This window comes from Papio anubis, chromosome 2 (assembly GCF_008728515.1).
Source record: "Papio anubis isolate 15944 chromosome 2, Panubis1.0, whole genome shotgun sequence".
NCBI lineage: Eukaryota > Metazoa > Chordata > Mammalia > Primates > Cercopithecidae > Papio > Papio anubis.
Window position 1 is genome coordinate 111,084,257 of NC_044977.1, and position 22,180 is coordinate 111,106,436.

Here is a 22,180-nt window from a genome sequence, read left to right on the forward strand (position 1 = left end):
ACACCTTAGAGACACAGTGTCATAGAAGTGCCTAAGTCTCTGGACATAGCTTGTGCCCACTCTGCTTTTATTTGTGTTAAGGGGGCCATCAGCAAACCAAGATCCAGGGGAACAAGAGAAAGATTTGTGACGTGACATCCAGCAGATAAAGTCCAAGGCAGGAGACTCTGCCCTGCCCCAAATCCTCCCTCCTCCACAGAGGTAACAATGCGCCATCACTGAGGGTCCACTGTGATGGCTGCCTGGTAACGCCAAGAACCCCTAAAAAGAAATAAGATTAGTCATTGTCTCAAGTTACCTGTTCCACTGACAGATGAAAACAATCAATGGCAGAATCCGTTTACTTGGCATTTTTCAAAATTAAAGAAAATAAGAGCCATAAAGGGCCTCAGATTGTGAGAATAGCTTTTAATTTAAAACAATTGAAGCAATAAATCATCCATCTCTCTTTCCATCACAGGCAAATACTCTCCCAAAACATTTGATATAGTTTAACAACAACTGTGACTAGTGCAAAATCAAATAAATACAAACTCTTTCAGGAGCCAACATCAAAACCTGCTGGACAGATAGGCACAGGAACAGACTCAGCCTCTGCTAAGGCTGAGACAAGCGGCACATTGAGAGTGGCAGGATTTGTGCAGTGTTTCAACACACTCAGCTTTGAACAGACTCAACAATACCTGGGGAGGGGAAACCACAAGAGAATTTTGCCTACAATGAAACGAATATGCCCAACACCCTCATGTGGCTAATATCTTTGGCATCTAGAAGATGCTAGCAAAGGTGCAAAGGTAGCAGCTCCCAGGCAAAGCTGAAGACAGGCAGTTTGGCCTCATTTGCTTTTGTCTTTTAATTGGGATCATACATATATACTGGTTTTTCGGCAGAAAAAAAAAAATCTGCTTTCTAGGAGATGTTCGGTGCCTCATAGTGCTCCTGACTCCAGCAAACATATTTGTTTTGTTTCTGTTTATTTAGATGCTTTGCAGAATTGCCTTTCCTATTTACAGATTTCACTGCCTACCTCACACCATGTAAGTCTAGAGTGGGGCTGTCCAATAGAAGTATAACGTTATCCAGATATCTAATTTTAAATTCTTTAGGGGATACATTTTTTTTAAAGATAAAAATGGGTGAAAAGAATTTTAATAATACATATTACATTGTTAATATTTTACCTAATACATCAAAAATAGTGTCATTTCAGCATGTTATCAATATGAAATACTTTAAATTCCTTTTTGGTACCAAGCCTTCAAAATCTGATGTGTATTTTATGTATACAGCACAGTCTCGATTTGAACAAGCCAAATTTTGAGTAGTCATCGTCACATATGGCTGTTGACTGCCACATTGAATAGCACAGGCCTACAGAGTCTTATGCAAACTCTTTTAGAGTCATTTACGGAGTGGAAAATCTCTGTGACACTGCGCTGGTGATCTCAGACACCAACTCAAGAGTACAGAACCTTGTTGTATAGCCTAGGATATTTTTTAAATCTAAAGTAAGGATATTATCAATCCCATCCCCTGCTCCTGCCCCTGCCCCCTGCCACCTCCCCACAGAAGGCCTGTACTGATGTGATTTAGCAACAGTGATGCCTACAAGATGACAAAGACGGCCTTTCTGTGGGAGACAATTGTGTCAGCACTTATTTGGGGATCATAGCTCTAACTGAATTAAAATTTTGTTTCCCATCCTCTTCTAGAATTTTAAAATATTCTATAAAGGTGACAGATTTAGTTGAAGGCAGTTCTGAGGCTTTTCTAGGAGGACATTTTAAATGGATTTTTGTTTTGTTTTTGAGGGGGATGGAGCCAAAGTACCTCATGGACTGGAAAGTTGTTTGTTTCAAGAGTAGAAAAAAGTGGGGCCGGATGCGGCAGCTCATGCGTGTAATCCCAGCACTTTGAGAGGCTGAGGCAGGTTGAGGTCAAGAGTTCAAGACCAGCCTGGCCAACATGGCAAAAACCCTGTCTCTACTAAAAGTAGAAAAATTAGCCAGGCTTAGTGGCGTGCACCAGTAATCCCGGCTACTTGGGAAGCTGAGGCAGGAGAACCACTTGAACCTGGGAGGCGGAGGTTGCAGTGAGCTGAGATTGCACCACTGCACTCCAGCCTGGGCAACAGAGAGAGACTCTGTCTCAAAAAAAAAAAAAAAAGTGGGATGACTACCCAAAAAAGTATAGATAAGTGGAGTAGGAATACAGAGGGGTGTCAGGGGCACTAAGAATAACACAGGTTCTCCACTGGGGAGTATAAGCTGTAACAATGCAAAAATACAACATCCAAACCTCTAAGTGATCCCTCATATTTCACATTGTCAGACTTTAGTGGTAACCACAGGAAAATAAAAATAAAACATTAGGGCAAGAGAGGACTTCTGAGCTAATCTAGCCTAACCCACTTGTTTCAAACAAAAAGGCCCAGAGAGGTACAGTGATTCAGTACCACCTCACTTAGAGTGGAGTCAGGATCCAGACCCAGGTGCTCTCACTATGAATTGCAGTTAAGGCTCTGGTTCAGGTAAAGGGAATAAATGACTCAGGGAGCAAGAGGCTCGAGCTATCCCCATTGGACTTCCTATGGCCCAAAGTAACCACTGGGAAATGTTAGGCACATTCTCTTGTAGGTAGGAGAAAGCAGCCTAGTCAATTCCAAAATACTGAAGCAACGTTGATGTAAAGGGTCACTAACACATGATTCTTCCAAAGTCTTTTCTGCATACTTTTTTTTTCCTTTACAAGAAAATCCCAATCTGAACCAAACTGGATTTCTGATTGGTTATATGGAAATTTAGATCAACTGACAAAATAAAAACTTTGATACATTACCTTTTCCAAAGACACATTCATTGGAATTCTACACAAATGAACATCAAAAGATATTTACAGGAAGAAAGTGCTGTCTTTCACACAGACACCCATATACAGTGAGAATTTCACAATTAGACCACCATGCCTCACATAGAGGACTCCTAACAGACTGATAATGAGTTGACACAATCCACACGTTATTCCACTTTTCACTCACAAGTAATTGTGTCTACACAAGTGTAAAATTAAGCAGTACATTCCAGACTTTTATAGGGGAACCTGCCTTGTATATATTGAGATACACATATAAATATGTTTTTAAGCAAGTAAGAAACCCATTATTTACTCCAGTTTTTCCCAGCTCTCAATCTGAAGTAAAGAATAGCACATATACAAAACTTTGCCTTGTAGAAATAGCCCTTTGTGTTGTGAGGCAGAAGAAAAGGCAGCCATAGCAGAATTTCTTACAATATGTCTAGGCATCAAAAGGGCTAGTTAATGAAATCAAACGATTTATAGCCTATAGTCTTAAATATTGATTTTACACCACTGATTTTTCAAAGTTTTATTACAAAATTTTTATTTTATTCAAAATACACATGCTGTCTTTATCCACATTTCAATCCAAACCCCTCGGTCACCCCCAATTCCAAAAAAAAGGTCTTTGCTTTATAACATCGCTGAAAACAAGCCATTTTTGATGCGGGTTTGGAATTATTATTCTATGACACTCCCTCTGCCCTAAGAGGACTGGATTTTGTAAGGCTGCTTAGTGTGGGGATGTCCACGGGAGTCAGTGACTCTCATAACAGAGTGGGACTGCTTTAGGAAATCCAAGTCAACATTAGGAGGTGACACCAGTGGGCACACTTTAGTAGAAAAGTACTGCACCGTGAGCTCCCTCCTTCTGCCAATCTCATTTGTTCCCAAATTGAGGAAAACATCAGAGGAGAAAAGGCAGTCTACTATGACCCACCACAGCACACCACATTCTACTCATTGAAAGTTCACTGTAACCAATCTCACTGTATCTCAAAGCATGATTGGAAAGAAGGGCAGGTGTCATCATACCACTGTTCAGATGAGGACAGTGAGGCACAAGAAGGATGAAGGACTTGCCCAAGGTCCACAGCCAACTAGGAGAAGCACCCAGGTCTCCAGGCCATGGACCTCAGACACCATGTCCCTCGCTCACATGGCACCAAAGGATCACCTATGAGACAGGGCCCCGAACATACCCAGAATCCTGATTGCTCACAACTCACTACATCCTAATCCAATGTCTGTGCTTTATTTCACCTGGTTGTTCTGTTTATTTTCCTACAGTTTCTAAAAAGACCCTTTCAACCAAACAAATACATGTTAAACAGGCAGCAATAAATCCTTTTTCATTTGACCGAATAATCTGAAATAGCAACTCCAGAGACTCTAGAATTTGGTACAGACCAGTAGGAAAATTATAGAAATTACAGAATGCTATCATTCCACTTTTCATCACATTGGAAACTCTAATCTAATCCCAGGTTGCAACTAAAATGCCGAAATAACCAAAATGAAAAGGATAGTCTATATAAAATTTCTTTGCATCTAAAATCCTTAGAGTGTCCAAGATCACACTGTCGGTCACATCAGATAAGCAGTAAAGACAAGTCAGAAGGTGATAAACCAAAAAAGGGCAGAGATGAGACTATGGCCCCAGAAAAACAAGGAAATGGAGGCAGATAAAGAACTCGGAGACAGGAAAATCACAGACAAATTTGGGGCACGTGACATGACTCCAAAGAGTTATCATGTGAGATGGTAAAAAGAGATTAGCTATTTTAACTAAAAATAAACACCATACCTTTTGGGGAAAGGGGCTGCTGAGAAACAGAGAATTTACCTACCTTTGACAAAGTACAATATTATGCTGCTGTGGGCATCTAGCATTACACCAGCAAATGTCCCAAAGCCAAGTGAATTCTTGACAGCACTTAAAGGCATAACTCAGCCCTTTTTTTTACTCCTTAAAATCTAAGTGGGGAACTAATCTTCTCGAAGGTTCCTGAGTCATAGTTTTGTGAAAATATTTACTTGCTTTTTTCAGATATGCTTAATACCAACTGTTCAGCCTTTAAAAACCAACTTGTCACAGATTTTCTAGTAGACTCCCTCTTCTAGTAAGTCTCACACTCTCAGTCACTCTCACACACATTCACACAATCATATTATGAATTTTGATACGACTTAAATTAAAAATATCTTTCATTGCAGAGGCTCTATTATGGACAGAGCATAATATCTACATGGATACATCAGAAACTATTGTATGTCATGAAAAAAATATGTCACAAATAAAGCCCCTCCAATTGCTGATTTTCTATATGAAACACAAGTGGGCTTTTCATTTGCTGTGGGTAAGGCCACACCACTGGCCACATTATTTGGTTTCTCCGGAGGCCACTACCACTGACCCCCAAAGCAAAATAGAGGGCTGGGGGCACATCTCCATTTCTGATGTGCTGATGGCAGATCCTCCACCAGCAATATGAATACTTTTTTGTTTTTAAATATCATCCTCTTTTTGAACATTTATAAAAACTATCTACAATATAACAGTGTATCATCACTAATAGAAATTTCTTCCCAGTTCTATTTCAGAAGGTGTCAACTGATGGTGCTCTTTAAATAAACTATAAATACCACATGTATTCCTTCATGTCTGGTTGTTTCAACTTCTTCTTCTTCTTCTTTTTTTTTTTTTTTTGGCAAATTAAAAAGGCGTATGGCTTCTTCTTGCCAACTTTTATGCTTGAGGTTTAACTTGGTATCCTGTGGTAAAAGTACATGTAGCCCAGGTCTTTAGGGGGCCTTTCTGAGGCACAAACTTTGTGGTCATTGTAAATCACCCATCTGAAACAAGACAGAAGCATTTGATGGATTTCAGTCAGTTCCAGGAAACTTTACAGAGAGAAGTTACTAAACCATATGGCGCACAATACTTAACCATGATGTTTGAAGATACTATACTCAAGTTCGTTGTATAAAAAGGAACAGAATGCTGGTAGGGAATCACAACTGCTTTTTTTTTTTTAAGAGACCTCATTCTGTTCCCAGGCTGTATGGTAGCACAATCTGAAGCTTCAAACTCCTGGGCTCAAGGGATCCTCTTGCATCAGCCTCCGGAGTAGCTAGGAACACAGGCACATGCCATTATACCCAGCTACAACTTACTTTTTGATTCTTAAGCTCAATCAAAAAGTGGTTACTAAAATGTATCTGGAGCCTCCAAACATTTTAACCTTTGATCCCATAACTCCCTTTATAGAAATCCATACATAGCCTGAGAAATTGAGTCAAAGAATTATGTACAACAATGCTTATTTCAGTCTTAGGTATAAAACTAGCTTAAAACCAGAATTTTTAAAAAATCCACGCAGTGAACTATTATAGAACTATTAAAATTTATTCAAAGAATATTTGCCAAAGTGAGAAAATAATCATGATATAATATGAAATGGGAAAACACAGGTAAAAAAATTGTATGTACTCTGCACATATTTTAAGCTTTTAGTTAAGTTGTAAATACATGTGCATATTTATATGTAATATGTGTGCATATAGACATATATACACTTTCTTCCAATGAGCCAATACAACAAAGAAAAATATATCAAAATGTAGACAATGGTTATTGTTAGGCTTCCAGAGTACATATTCTTTGTATATTTTTATATTTATAAATTATTTACAATGAATTTTATTGCTTTAAAAGTTATAATTAAGCTATTTTTCTTTTAAAAAGAATTTTTACTTTATTTTCTTTGACTTCATTCCATAAAGTGTTTTTAAAAGAGCTATTGTGTTTGTAATAAAAAGAATTCACGACAAAGATTAAATCCCAACCGGGCGCGGTGGCTCACAACTGTAATCTCAGCACTTTGGGAGACCAAGGCGGGTGGATCACCTGAGGTCAGGAGTTCGGGACCAGCCTGACCAACATGGCGAAACCCCATCTCTACTAAAAATACAAAACTAGCCGGACATGATGGCGCACGCCTGTAATCCCAGCTACTTGGGAGGCTGAGGCAGGAGAATCGCTTGAATTTGGGAGGTACAGGTTGTAATGAGCTGAGATTGTGCCATTGCACTCCAGCCTGGGCAACAAGAGTGAAACTCCATCTCAAAAAAAAAGATAAATTGCTGTGCTCAACTATTTTATCAATAAAGTCAAGAAGACAAAACTAAAAGACACACCACAAAAGAACACAATGGAGTCCAGGTGGGAAATGGCCAGTCCTGCAGTGGGAGCCATGGAGCAAGAGGCCACACTCAGGCATTTCTCCAGCGTCCACATGGCCTGAGCACTGCCCTCAAGCAGAAGTGCCAACCCACAGGCCACTCAGTACGGAGCTGCAGGAAGGGTACCAGTGGGGCCTGTAGGGATCCAGCCCAGGGAGAAGGTTCTGAGGAAAGCAGCAGTCTTTCATTCCACAACTGTCTCATTCCCGGTTCACCAAACACTTAACAATTCTACTTAAGAAGGCTGAGAAGCCAACTGCAAGGTTGTAGTAAGGCAATGCACTGAAGGTTTAGAGCTGCCAGATAAGACACAGGTTACCCAGTTACATCTGAGTATCAGGTAAGCAATAATTAATTTCAGTATAAGCATACCCCATATAATATTTGGGACATAGAATACTTGAAATTTATTTATACTAAAAAATTATTCATTATTTATCTGAAATTCAAATTTAATAGGGCATCCTGGTTTTTCTTATCTTGTTTCATTTTGTTGGCTAAATATGGCAATCCTAGGGAGGTTCCAATTACAGCATACATTCTGCTGCAGGATGCATCTTTATTTTGGGAAGTCACCTTGGTATGATAGTTGAAAGTGGCTTTGAATACCAGCTCTGACATAGCTACTTACTAGCTAAGGTCAAGCTATTCAGCCTCCCTGAGTCTCAGTGTCTTGATGTGTAAAAGGGCATTAACAATGTACCCTTTACAAGACCAATGTGAGAACCAAATGAGATAACATACAATGTACCTAGGAGAGTGCCTGGCATCTAGTAGGTACTCAATAAATCATAGCTATCATTTACCTTCTAAAAATGACTCACCTTCCTTCCTTTTTGATATGGCAAATATAATGACCACTCATTGTGGATGTTCCCATGTGACTGATGAATGCAAATAGCTCATATGCTGTGAAAGAGGAAACAACTCAGTTACAAGGCAGCATTTTCAGAATGAAGAGCACTTCTGGTTAGAATTTAAAACCAACAATAGTATAATCCAGCAACTGTTTAGATTTGAAAGACAAGGTCTATTTATCTTGCTATGTTGACAACTCACACATACTCAGAGTGACACTAAATTCAACCTGCAAATTTGTGATCACAAAAATAGGACATAAATTATCAAAGCACAGCTGATGTTAAATTCAAATGTGGAAAGCAATTTTTAAAAATCCCACAACCCGGTCTGGTGGCAAGCTTATGGGTGGATCTAAAAGGGTAGTCCTGGCTCTATCGCTTCCAAATAGCATGAGGGCGGACAAGTTGTTTCCTCTTTCTGAGCCTGTTTCTTTATGGGGATTAAAAAAAAGTCCACCCACTTTGCAGGGTTGTATAAAACTTAAATGAGCAAGTCAGACTAAAATACCACACAAATGTCAAAATTATGAGGAAGAGAGCAGATAGCTGTTATCATTTATAGAAAAGGATAGTGCTTTGTGCAGAATTTTTCACTTGCTTATGATTATAACTTATGTGGGACCAAACTTCAGGCTTCATGCTTTCTGAACAAGGAGATATATGGCCTCTGAGACAGTGAGACCAATGTTTATTCTCTAACAAGTACCTCCTGCAAAATCAGGCCCAGTACTCTATGATATCCATGTTGAATCCATTTTAGCTCATGTTGCCAAAGTGGCTTCCATGGACAAGTACCAGTCCACTCAGCAAACTGTTACAGACTACAATGAGATAGTATGGAAACTGAGAGTGCACATTTACAAGACTTTAGAGTAATTGAGAGTAAAATGCATGTCCACTGAATTTAATAAGGAAAAAAATGGGCTTGCATATTGATTTTGCTAGTGCTCCACTTTTACTACATTTTCCAAAAAAAGTATTGGTTCTGGACAGAGCTTTTCTCCTACTCCTGTCTCTCATTCTTTCTCTCTTGCTTTTCACTCAGGCTCATTCAACTTACTCAGTTGTCAATCCCCAGTCCTCATCTTACTCACTCTTCAGCAGCATCACATACTGTTGATCACCTCCTCTGTTCTCAAATACTTGCCTCCAGGACATGACTCTCTTGGTTGTCCAGCTGCCTTACCGCCTTACTGCTTCCCTTCATCTCCCTGACCTTTGAATTTTGGTGATCTGGGGTTCAAACCTTCTTCTTCCCCCCTCTACCCAGACTCTCTTTCTCTCTCTCTCTCTCTCACTCTCTGTGGCTGATGTCATGTAGTCTTATGGCAGTAAATGATATTGTTTTCTTAATTTCATTTCTGGAATGTTCATTGTTAGTGTATAGAAATAGAATTGAATTTTGTATACTGATCTTGTTTCCTGCAACCTTGGTGAACTCATTTGTTAGTTCTAATTGTTTTGTAGTCGATTCCTGTGGACTTTCTATATATAAGATCATGTCATCTGCAAATAGAGACAGTTTTACTTCTTTCTTGATAATCCAGATAACTTTTACTTCTTTTTCTCGCCTAATTGCAATGGCTAGAACCTCCTGTACAATGTTAAACAGAAGTGTCAAGAGGGGCATCTTTATCTTCTTCCTAATCTTAGGAGGAAAGCATTCAGTCTTTCACGTTAAGTATAAGGTGAACTGTGGGGTTTTTGTAGATACGTTTTATCAGGTTAAGAAAGATCACTTCCATTCCTAGTTTGCTGATCATTCTCCCCTCAGCCTTATCTATCTCAGTCAATGGCAATTCCATTCTTCCAGTAACTCAGGACAAAATCTTGCCTTCTCTCTCACACTCTTTATCAGCAAGACGAAGTCCGATCCATCAGCAAATCCTGTATCCAGAATCCAAATGCTTCATACAATCTCCACTTGTAACTCCCCATCCAAGTCACCATCATATCTTATCTGAATTATTACAATGGCCTCTTAATTGGACTCCCTGCTTCCTCCCTTTCCCCCACCAACTATTCTCACCATAGTTGCCAGAGTGGTTTTCTTTCTTTCTCTTTCTTTCTTTCTTTCTTTTCTTTATTTCTTTCTTTCTTTATTTCTTTCCTTTCTTTCTTTTTCTTTCTTTCTCTTTTCTTTCTTTCTTTCTTTCTTTCTTTCTTTCTTTCTTTCTCTCTCTCTCTCTCTCTTTCTCTCTCTCTTTCTTTCTTTCTTTCTTCCTTTCTTGTTTCTCTTTTTTTTTTTCAAACCCTTATGTCAAGGGCTGACTTTCAATAGATTGCAGAGAGGGAGCTGCTCTGCCACATAGAAAACCCCAACCCAGAAGCAGGTCGTCTACCAATGGTTTAGCACCAGGTTCCCCATGAACGTGCGAGGGGGCGGCTGCCTTTCTGGCTGCACTCTGTTGTTCTCTTTTTCTGTTGTTGTTGTTGTTTGACATGGAGTCTCACTCTGTCACCCAGTCTGGAGTGCAGTGGCGCGATCTCGGCTCACTGCAACCTCCGCCTCCTGGCTTCAAGCGATTCTCCTACCTCAGCCTCCCAAGTGGGATTACAGGCATGTGCCACTGTGTCCGGCTAATTTTTTTGTATTTTCAGTAGAAACAGGGTTTCACCATGTTAGCCAGGATGGTCTCGGTCTCCTGACCTCATGATCTGCCCATCTCGGTCTCCCAAAGTGCTGGAATTGCAGGCATGAGCCACCATGCCAGGCCCATTAGTCTTTTTTTTTAATGGAAGTCAAATTGTGGTCATTACTCTGCCCCCAACACCCTCCAGTGGCTCCCTGTATCTCTGAGTAAAATCTCACTCTTGCAGAGGCCTATGAAATCCCCTTACCTCCTCCCCTCATCCCCCTTATTCTGCTCCAGCTACCTTGGCCTCCTGGCTGCTCCTCAAACATGCTTGGCAAGACCTGTCCTTCAAGCTTTAAACCTTCAAGCCTTTATACCTACTGTACCTACTGCTCTTTCTTTCTGAAACTCTCTTTTTTCAGATATCATGTGACTCACTCGTCACTTCATTGAGATCTCAGGTCCAAATGTCACCTCATCAGAGAGGCCTTCCTGAACCTTCCTTATAAACAGTAACTCTCCTTCCACCCCTGCCCTCACTCTTGTTGCTCCCGTTTCCCTTATCCTGCTTTCCTGTCCATACCGCAGAAAGTAACACCTACTATGTTGCATTCTTTTTTCTTTTTTTTTTTTTTTTTTGAGACGGAGTTTCGCCCTTGTTACCCAGGCTGGAATGCAATGGCGTGATCTTGGCTCACTGCAACCTCTGCCTCCCGGAATCAAACGATTCTCCTGCCTCAACCTCCCAAATAGCTGGGACTACAGGCACGTACCACTATGCCTGGCTAATTTTTTTGTATTTTTAGTAGAGATGGGGTTTCGCCACGTTGGCCAGGCTGGTCTCAAATGCCTGACCTCAGGTAATCCACCCACTTTGGCCTCCCAAAATGCTGGGATTACAGGTGTGAGCCACCATGCCCAGCTGCTATGTCACATTCTTACTTGTGCATGTATTTATTGTCTATCACCTTTTACCCCAGGCTAGAATAGGCTCCATAAGGACAGGGAGTTTGTTTTGTTTACTGAAATATTCCAGGCACAGAGAACAGTGCTTTGCACACTGTAGGTACTCAATAAGTATCTGTTAAATGTATAAATAAATGAGTGAATGAAGGAATGACTCCTTTCACTTCATTTCCTCACTTGTTTTTATATCTTCTTATAGAGTATATATTTTTGTAAACCTCTTACCAAAGCATAAATTGGGGTATAAACTGGTGAAATAATTATTTAATCAGAAATGAATCAGAGAAGATTGCCTTTCCCATAATTAACTGAATTTCTGTTGCTAGCTATCACATCAACTGAAAAAAAAAAGAAAAGAAAAGAATCCCAGGTCTGAAATTAGAAGCCAGGCAAAAACAGTTGAAAATGATAATCATTTTGCCTGGTATTTATTTTTTGAAACAGTGACCCAGGCACCTTACCCTTGTCTGTCCTCCAGTTCTGTCTCCCACACTAAGAACCCACCTTTACCTCCCTGTGTAAGCAAGAAAGGGAGTGAACTGAGATCCTTGTGTTTCTTGGCCCCTGTTGGCTTTTTAAGCCCTTTTGGAATAATTCTATATCATATTCCTAATCTTCAATTTAAGAGATAGAGTGCTGCTCTCCCAAAAATGTGGCTGCTCTCTAAGAATTTTCATGAAATGAAGAGAGGATACAGGCCAGGCATGGTGGCAAACGCCTGTAATCTCAGCACTTTGGGAGGCCAAGATGGGTGGATTGCTTGTGCTCAGGAGTTTGAGACCAGCCTAGGCAACAGGGCAAAACCCCATCTCTACAAATACAAAAAAAATTAGCCAGGCATGGTGGTGTGCACCTGTAGTCGCAGCTACTCTGGAGACAGAGGTGGGAGAATTGCTTGAGCCCAGGGAGTCGAGGCTGCAGTGAGCCCAGATCACACCACTGTACTCCAGCCTGGGTGATAGAGTGAGACCCTGTCTCAAAAAAAAAAAAGAGAGAGAGAGAGGATACAATACCCCAATCAAGGCTTTTCCCCACAAGGATGTCCTGCAAAACAATGGCTTCAACAATTCAACAGAGTGTTTCCTGAGCACTTCTCACCATAAGACAGGGTCACATCAATGAAACACAGCACAGATACCAACACAGCCAATGGGTTGACCAGACAGACACAAAGGACAAATCCATACACCCCAATATATCCAAACATGTCACTAAGCCCCCCCAAAAGCATTTTCCTCTCTTTGTTTAAAAACAACTCATGTACATACTCAGAACCACAAAAATAAAATTTAAAAGGTTAGCATAAATCTTAGTCCTATTATTTAAATTAACCATGTTTATCAATATAAGCAACTGCTCCATGCATTATTCATGACCTCCTGCTGGAAACAACAACAAAAAAGAATCTCTCTCAACACATTTGCAAAAACTAAATAGGTAATAAATCTCAATTTATATTTGTCTCCAAAGAGAAAATCAAGGTGAATTCACCAGAGAGAGAAACTACTGTTGATTCTTCTCTAAGTTCCCAGAGATGTCCTCCCAAAAAAAACCACAAAAAACCAGCACTCTAAAACACACTCCAAAAAACACACACTAAGAAATATTTAAGTTTTTCTGTTGAAAGTCAAAATTTTGAAATGCTTATCTCGTCTCAAGCTGCCTTTTCTATTTACTTAAAAAGGAATTTCTAACATTTCAAAAATGTTGACTTTCAACAGAAAAACCTTCAAAGTACCTGGAAGAATTAGACAAAATTGACAAAACCACTATGTCTCACATCTAGTGGACAGTGTCCCTCCAAATGGACAGAATTAAACTGTGCCTGAAACTAACATTCCTCCTCCCCACAAAACTTGTCCTTTTTGAACTCCAGGAAAATCTCCCCAACCTTGCTAATAAGAAGATTTTTAAATATCAAATGTTGCCACTAACATCCCTACCCAACCTAACAGCAATTGTACTCTTTGATTTTGTTATTTGAGAAAGGACTGTTTAAAAAAAGTTTATGAAACTTGGAAGGTAAAAGAGGCAGGCAGCATACCCTTTCAATGTCATATAGAGGAAAGGCCACCCAAAGATTATCTAGGGGAGGGATTGGCAAGTGACCCATTAGCCAAATCTGGCCCACATCCTGCTTTTGTACTGCCAAGGAGAAGAATGGGGAGAAGAATATGAGACAGACATGTATATGGCCCACAAAACCTGAAACATTTATTATCTGGTTCATTAGAGAAAAATGTTGCTGGCCCCGATCTAGGGGGATGAACTTAGTTCATCTCACTATTTACTACTTGATATAGTTTGGATGTTTGTCCCCTCCAAATCTCATGTTGAAATACTACCCCCAATGTTGGAGGTGGGACCTGGTAGGAGGTATTTGGGTCACGGGGGTAGATCCCTCATGAATATCTTGGTGCCATCCCGTGGTAATGAGTGAGTTCTCAGTCTATTAGTTCATGGGAGAGGAGGTTGTTTAAAAAAACAGCATGACACCTCTTCTTTCTCGCTTGTTCTCTCTCTCACCATGTGACACGCCTGCTCCTCCTTTGCCTTCCGCTGACTGAAAGCTTCCTAAGGCCTCTTCAGAAGCAGATCCAGCACTGTGCTTCTTGTATACTCTGAAGAGCTGTGAGCCAAATAAACCTCTTTGTTTTTTATATAAATTACCCAGTCTCAGGTATTCTCTTACAGCAAAGACTATAAAACTACTAATACACTATAGATTAAAGATCTCATACTTAGTGGTGTTACTTGCTAACTTGCAGATTTTTATCTAGTAAAGACACAAAAAAATTCTGTCCAGTAGAACACATATCCTCAAGGATGTACAGATTTATAAATTGGGGTATAAACTGGTAAAATAATTATTTCAAGGATTTATGGTCCTGAAAGACACTGACTAATTTTAAATCTAACCTAGCAATCTCATCCTAACATTTCTTTTTTAAATTGTCTTTAAATATCCCAGCTTCACAAATGTTTTTAAACCAGTAATAACATCTGACTGATTCTCTCATTAATGAGTTTTTTTTAAATCTGTGATATGTGTTCATTTTACACTTACCTGAAAGCCATGATATTGCCTTTTGGAAAGTTATGCTTTAAGAAGTGTAATGACCAAAAGCAACTCTGGATTCAGAAGTGTCTTTAAATTAATTTATTTTTATAAGCCATTATAACATCTAAAATATTTACAAAGCAGCAGTATCTCATCAGGGCATGATGCATTATTCAGTCTACAGAGAGTGCTCAGAACACAGAGACACCAAAAGACTCCCTAAAACAACTATCAAGACCCCAGAGGCACTGCAGTCTTCTGGTGAGATAAACTGGGTTCTCATCCAATGCTCTTTACTTGATTAATTTGTGTCACTGCGTGTCTCTAACTCCCTCTGTACAGAGCAGGGGAAATAAAATTGCCAACTTACTAACATTTGCCTCATAAGCACTCAATGTCTGGGTATTTATCTGGAATATGCTTTTCCCCACAAGGTATTCATGAAGCAACCACTCCCATGACCCAAATACCTCCCACCAGGTCCCACCTCCAACACTGGGGTTTGTATATCAACATGAGATTTGGAGGGGACAAACATCCAAACTACATCAAGCGTAATATACAAGTTCAATCTCCCACAGCTTGATTTCCTTTTCCCTCTTGCCCGCTCTGAGAAAAAAACAATGTGGAAGGGAGGAATATTTGGAACTTTCAGAAACTTCTAAATTCTCGAAAAGAGAAGACAGACCTAGGTAAATCAGTAATATTGGAAGGCAGCTGATAGCAACAAAATTGTAAAGGGTCTACAAATTGCTTCCCCCAACCCTAGCCAGCTCAAAATTACCAATCTCTCTGTTACAATGCCGAATGCTCCAAAAGGCAAACACTTCCTCCCAAGTCTAATAGTTCTCAATCATTTATACTTCACTGTAAATTAGTTTACCCAAGAGTGGCTGCCTCTTAACTTTCAATAGCACTGCGGAAAAAATTAGGAACCGCAACAAGCGCTAAGTGGGAGGAGAATTAGCACCAGTGGCATGAAGTAAGTCTACGTGACTTTCAAGCAGACCACTGGCGCTTAGCTTCCCGGGGAGCTGTACCTTTCGCCCTCCAGATCCTCTTCTGGGTGGTGTTCCTCAGGCAGCTCAGCACCTTAGAAATCCCAGCGTTATGCAAATGAATGTCTCTGCTCCCCGGCTGGAAAATCTCAGCAGCGTCAGAGACATCTAACCCATTACAGCAAAGTGGCTGAAGGAGGCGGAGCAGGTTCTGAGTAATCACAGCCTAATCACATGTTAATTACGTTGGCAATCAGTGAGTTCTTAAGAAAAATTAAATGCTCATTAAGTGAAACATGAAAACAGAAATGATTTTGCACATAGCAGAAGCCCAGATAGGTCAGAGTGACGGCCTGATTTCCAGCTTTGAAGTCTTTTTTTTTTTTTTTTTTTTGAGACGGAGTCTCGCTCTGCTGCCCAGGCTGGAGTGCAGTGGCCGGATCTCAGCTCACTGCAAGCTCCGCCTCCCGGGTTTACGCCATTCTCCTGCCTCGGCCTCCCGAGTAGCTGGGACTACAGGCGCCCGCCACGTCGCCCGGCTAGTCCAGCTTTGAAGTCTTAAAAAACTCAACAGAAAGTTAGGTGCTAGCCCTAAAATGTGTAGAACATGGTAGAAAATAGACTCTCGCCTCCATTGCAATGCAAAATGTGAAATAAGATGACTCAATCGGGGATAAAGGAAAAACTGCATAGCCTTCAAAATGAGACAGGCCTGAATTCTAACCGGGTTCTACCACTAGCAAACCACTTAGCTTGTCACCATTTCCTCATCAGAATACCTCCCTACAAGCAGTGAAGGAAAAGTGGTCAAGGAAGTGCCTGGCACAGAGGAGGCATTCAGTAAATGACAGCCACTATTTCATCAAGTGTTAATAGCACTAACCCTTTTAAACAAATTAGATGACATTTAAATAATCGTTTCATGCAATAGCATTCAGAAAAATGGAAACAGTGATTTTTAATTAACATATTCCCAAAAGGAAAAATTTGATACAAGTGCTTCTTTAATCCCTATCTTTGTAATAATCACTTTTTTCCACTTCGTAACACCTACCTTATTATTTCAGTGTTAACCTGGTGTGACGGTGTCCCAGTAGCCACGCCCCTCCTTCTTAAAGCAATAGTAACCTATTATTTAGGTTAACCAAAAATAACCTAATTTTAAGGTGGTAATTCTCAAGTTTCAGCTGCATCAGAATCACCTGGATGTCCTGTTAAAACACCGATTACTGGGCCTCGCCCAGAGCTCCCAACTCAGCAGGTCTGAAGTTGGGCCCTATAATTCCTAAGAAGTTCTCAGGTGAAGCTGATTCTACCGCTTGGAACCACACTTGAACCAGTGCTTGAAGGAGACCAACCCATCCCTTCTCAGCTCGGATGAGAGGATGGAAGATGTCTCCCTGCTCGGGTTCTAGGAGTGAGGCCCATAACGCGGGCCTGAGTCAACCTGCCTCAGTGACTTGGAGTCGGACAGGGCACATGACGGAGTCTCATAGTCTCAGGCTCTCAGGACCTTTGCTGAGAACTCTGGGACAAGACTCGGCTAGATTTTAACCTGGAAAGATATAGTTGTGGGAGGTGCTGCAGCCATCTTGTGCCATTAGGGAGAGCCTGTCTGGGACTGGAACCAACGTAGAGGAAGCAGAGCCAAGGGACCCATCCAGCTAAAAGAGTTTGAGTCCTGAATCATGGCAGGCCTACAGCCCAGTGCCCCCAGGACTTGCCAGCCTTCATGAGAAAATATTTCCCTTTTTGCTTAGACAGATTTGTCTTGGACTTTCTGCCACTTAAAACCCTGAAAACAGGTTGTTTTTACATTGTTTGTTTTGGTTCCTCAAACACCAATTACCCCTACCCTTTAATTGTATTCAATATTCTCAGCCGGACAAGGTGGCTCACGCCTGTAATCCCAGCACTTTGGGAGGCCGAGGCGGGCAGATCACAAGGTCAGAAAATCGAGACCATCCTGGCCAACATGGTGAAACCCTGTCTCTACTAAAAAAAGTACAAAAGTTAGCTGAGCATGGTGGTGCGTGCCATAATCCTAGCTACTCAGGAGGCTGTGGCAGGAGAATCACTTGACCAGGGAGTACGAAGTTGCAGTGAGCTGAGATGGCGCCACTGCACTCCAGCCTGGCGACAGAGCGAGACTCCATCTCAAAAAACAAAAAAAAAAATTATCAAGTCAAATATCTCAGTCAATTCACCAACCAGAAGAAGTAAAAAGAAATGACTTGGGAATTTAAACAATCTAGCTAAACAGAACACACATCTTCCCAGGTTAACCTATAAATTTGATGTAATGCCAGTCAAACCCCTAGAGAACGGCCAATTACAAAATCGGTAACTTTATATAATTTAGCAGCAGTAATGTTTAATATACTATAGGGAAAATTTTTATTCATAAGTAACACTGAAAATATAATTTTGAGACACAACTAAACTAGAAATGCCCAGCATATTTATGAAGAAAACCAAACAGCTTTGCAAGAGTTAGAGAAGGGGTGAATAAATCAAAGGAGAAGCATATGTTTCTAGCTAGAAAAACTCAATATTATAAAGTGATCAGGTATTCCCAAACTCATCTACAGTACATGAAACTCTCATAAAAATCAATAAAAGAAAGCTGACAACCTCAATAAAAGTGGGAAACTGGCCAAAGGAAATAAAGAAGCTGTTAACACAAGAAGAAAAATACCTAGGCAATAAAGATACAAAAACTATAAAAAGCGCTCAACCCAACAGCACTGCTGGGGAAGGCTGGGCAAACAGAAGAGTCACCAGTGTGACCAGGATATGGCCCCCCTGTTGTATTTGTGGAGGGTCATGTGATGGTAATCTGCATTAAAACCTTAAAAATGCGTATTTTTCACTCACAAAATTCCCTTCCAGAAACTTACCCTAACGAAATAATGAAATGAAGGCCCGAGGCTGTTTATCACAATATTATTTTTAGTAGAAGAAGGAAAGAAGGAAGGGATGGAAGGAAGAAAATGCTGAACAAGCTTTTATTCCCTGGATAGGGATTACATTAGGCATGTGCGGTACTTCTGTGAATTGAATTCATCCTTTAAGCTCATTATTTGGCTGGGCACAGTGGCTCACACCTGTAATCCTAACACTTCAGGAGCCAGAGGCGGGCAGACTGCCTGAGCTCAGGAGTTCGAGACCTGCCTGGGCAACATGGCAAAATTCCATCTCTACTACAAATATAAAAAATTAGCCAGGTATGGTGGTGCACGCCTGTAATCCCAGTTACAGGCTGAGGCATGAGAATCACTTGAACCCAGGAGGCGGAGGATGCAGTGAGCTGAGATCCCGCCACTGCATTCCAGCCTGGGGAACAGAGCAAGACTCTGTCTCAAAAAAAAAAAAGAAACTCTTTATTTAAAAATCATAGTGGTCATCTTCTGAATGTGGAAATATCTTCATTATTTGAAACTCTTTCTGTAATAATGTGGTATTTTATTTAAATGATACTTAATTAACCTAGAATTAGGTATATAAATTATGGTACATGTTTATAATAGAATATTGTTAATATATGTTCAACAATATAGATTTCTATACATGTACAACTACATAACTCACAGCCTAATCACAGCCTAATCACATGTTAATCACATGTTAATTACATTAAAGGAAAAACAAGTCACAAAATAGCAATGTATAGAATAGAATGTCATATTTTATACTTCTGTGAATCTATATTCATTTTTATACATTTGTCTAAAAAGGTCTAGAGAATATAAACAAAACATTATTTTGTGGTAATTGCTGGGGAGTAGGATTGTAATTTTTAATTTTGTCTTTTATCTATATAGATAAATATATATCTATATTTTCTCAAGTTGCTAAAATTAATATATATCCTTCAATATAAATTGTTAATTTACAAAGGAAAAAGAAAGCAACAACTCACAATATGAGTTTGGGTGCTAATATAGTAAAGTACAGGAAGTCATGTTTTTCTCTCCCTTTGATTCATGCAATGTAACACAGTAGTACACAGCCAATCCCTCTATATGGTACTTTGTGGAAGCAGCAAAAATAGTGCCAAAGTCTGTTACCTCCTGGCATTCATTTAATTCTTCATTCAATCAGTTATTTCCTGATCACTCACTATGGGCCAGGCACAGTGCTGGGGAAGCTACTTTGAAAACATTTGTCGTTCTGTAAAATCAAACTCAAAATGCATTTGGCAAATTAGGTTTCTGCTTTTCTGTCTTCATAATTAAATGTTTCATCTACTACTGCCTTTCTATCCTGCATATCTTGCATGCGATTTCTAAGTGCATCTCATAGTGCTCCTTCGCTACCCTCACCCACAATCCTTGGGTTTGACCCATCGTGCCTTAAAGGATGCACCTCAAAATCCAGCTGTGGCAGGAATATCTACAGATCACTCTGAGGTAGAGGAAGCCCTGAGGAGATGATGTGGCTGTTCTTTATCATTCCTGACCATCTGTGAGAGAGTGGCTGCTGCCTCCAAGCTCCATCAGAGGAAAGGAAACCCTAAAGATCAGACCTGCCTTCCCTCTACAGCCAAACCTTGGCAGCTTTACAACAGCCCCACCTTGTGGTTAATTCCTTCTGCAAGGACTCATCCTCTCCAAGGAAAAGTCCATCATGGAAAATCAATGAAGCAGTGAACTGATGGACGTGTAATACGTGATAAATCCTGCTCATGCATTATTGAGTAACCTGTCTGTTATAGCTTTAAATATTTTAGGTAAGCTAGTAATTAATACTAGATACTTTAAATGAATACGGAAATTGAAATTCGGAGAACTACATCTCATCCTTTTCTTATCCAGTTGGCATTGAAACAGTTTCAGTGATGAAATTCCTATTTTATATTTTAAAAAAAAGAAGAAAGTTCCCTCCTACCATCTCTCTCTAGCTCTATATCAATACGTACATATTAGGTCTGGAAAGAAGATTAATGAGTAGATCTGCCACTATATGATTATAGGAACAAATGCTGCTAGTGTAGATTTAGTTAAATACAATTGTTATTTACTCAGTACTTTCTATGTGTCTAGCACCATGCTAGACACCATGAGTTTTATAAAAGCCAAATGGCCTCTGCCCTGGGCAAGCTCCTAGTCAAATGGGAGACACAAATACCTACAGAAGTAATTTTACTGCAAGATCAATTTCATACCTCTAATAACAGAAGAACTAACAATGAAGCGTGGTGGCCCGAGCCTGTAATTCTAGCTACTCAGGAGGCTGAGGCAGGAGAATCACTTGACCCCAGGAGGTGGAGGTCGCAGTGAGCCAAGATCGCACCACTGCACTCCAGCCTGGGTGACAGAGTGAGACTCTGTCTCAAAACAAACTAACTAACTAACTAACAATGCATTTCAGTGGCTACAGGCACAGGCTCTGAAGGCAGACTGCCTGCACACGAATTGTGGTTCTACCCATCCCTAGCTATGAGACCTTGACAAGCTACTACTTAGCCTTCCATATCTCAGGTTCTTCACCTGTAAAATGGGGATAGTAATGGTATGTAACTCATAAGGTTACTGTGAGGATTAAAGATGGCACAAATGGGAGTATTTTTCATACTGGTATAATTATTACTAGCATATGAGGTAAACATGAGCTGATTATGACAAGGATCTAGGAAGGCAGTCCAGAGAAATGGAATCTGTGGTCAAGTTCTAAATAGTGATGAGAATTTTAATGTGCAGTGACAGGAGAGAAGGTTCATTTCAAAAATAGGGGTTAACCTGAGCAAACACCTGCAGGTTGAGAAGAGAGTTGTTGACAGCTGAGTAGGTTAAGAGTGTGGCTATAGTCCCAGGCATCCCAGCTGCAGGTATAGAGAGTATAGAAGTGACACTGGGAGACCAGGTGGCCTGGGATCTGACTGGAGGAGGTGCTGAATGCCAAGCTAAAGAGCCTGAACATTATTCTACAGGCAATGACAGCCCAAGAAGCAGGATATCACAACGGTTAAGAACAAGGATTCTGCATTTGAATCTTGGTTCCATCTCTTAAGAGCTGCGTGGCCTTTGGCAAGGTACCCAACCTCTCTGTGCTTCTATTTTTCTCACCTGTAAAATCAGTTGTAGTGAGGATTACATGAGTGTTGATATGCAAAGTGCTTAGAACACTGCATGGCACACAGTGACATACGTACGTGTTTACTATTAAAAGGCAGAACAACAGCCTATGGCACCTCTTCCTATCATCCTGAGACAACCCTTCAGGATATTATCAGTAGTTGGTATGAGTTAAGGATATGATCAAGGATGAGACCACTTTGCTACTACTCAAAAAACACTACCATGAAAACAAATGTTCCCTTTTTGACAAAAGCTCCCATGGTCCATGAAGAAATTTTACCTCAAAGGAACAGACAAAATCAAAGTTGGCCCTAAACTTAGGGACACACACATGATCAAGCAACATGATTCTGACATGACTTTATCAGATCACCGGGGCCTATGCAAAGTGGCAAACTGCACCATTTCTAAGAAGATGGGATCCGGCCAGGCACGGTGGCTCATGCCTGTAATCCCAGCACTTTGGGAGGCTGAGACAGGCGTATCACAAGGTCAGGAGATCAAGACTAGCCTAGCCAACATGGTGAAACCCTGTCTC

General features: G+C 40.4%; 1 protein-coding gene across 2 annotated transcripts in view; it reads right to left on the reverse strand.

The window, feature by feature from the left end:
* Positions 1-393: 393 nt before the first annotated feature.
* The window catches only part of USP13 (ubiquitin specific peptidase 13), a 135,256-nt gene continuing 113,469 nt past the window's right edge, over positions 394-22,180 (reverse strand). Inside the window, exons 20-21 of one of the 2 annotated variants that reach the window (XM_003894796.4) lie at positions 7,926-8,010; positions 394-5,712 (exon numbers count right to left, since the gene is read on the reverse strand). In XM_003894796.4, coding sequence (XP_003894845.1) covers positions 5,619-5,712; positions 7,926-8,010 — 179 coding nt within the window. In that variant the 3' untranslated portion in view covers positions 394-5,618. The remainder of the gene's footprint in view (positions 5,713-7,925; positions 8,011-22,180) is intronic. The other variant, XM_009201318.4, reaches the window with a different exon arrangement.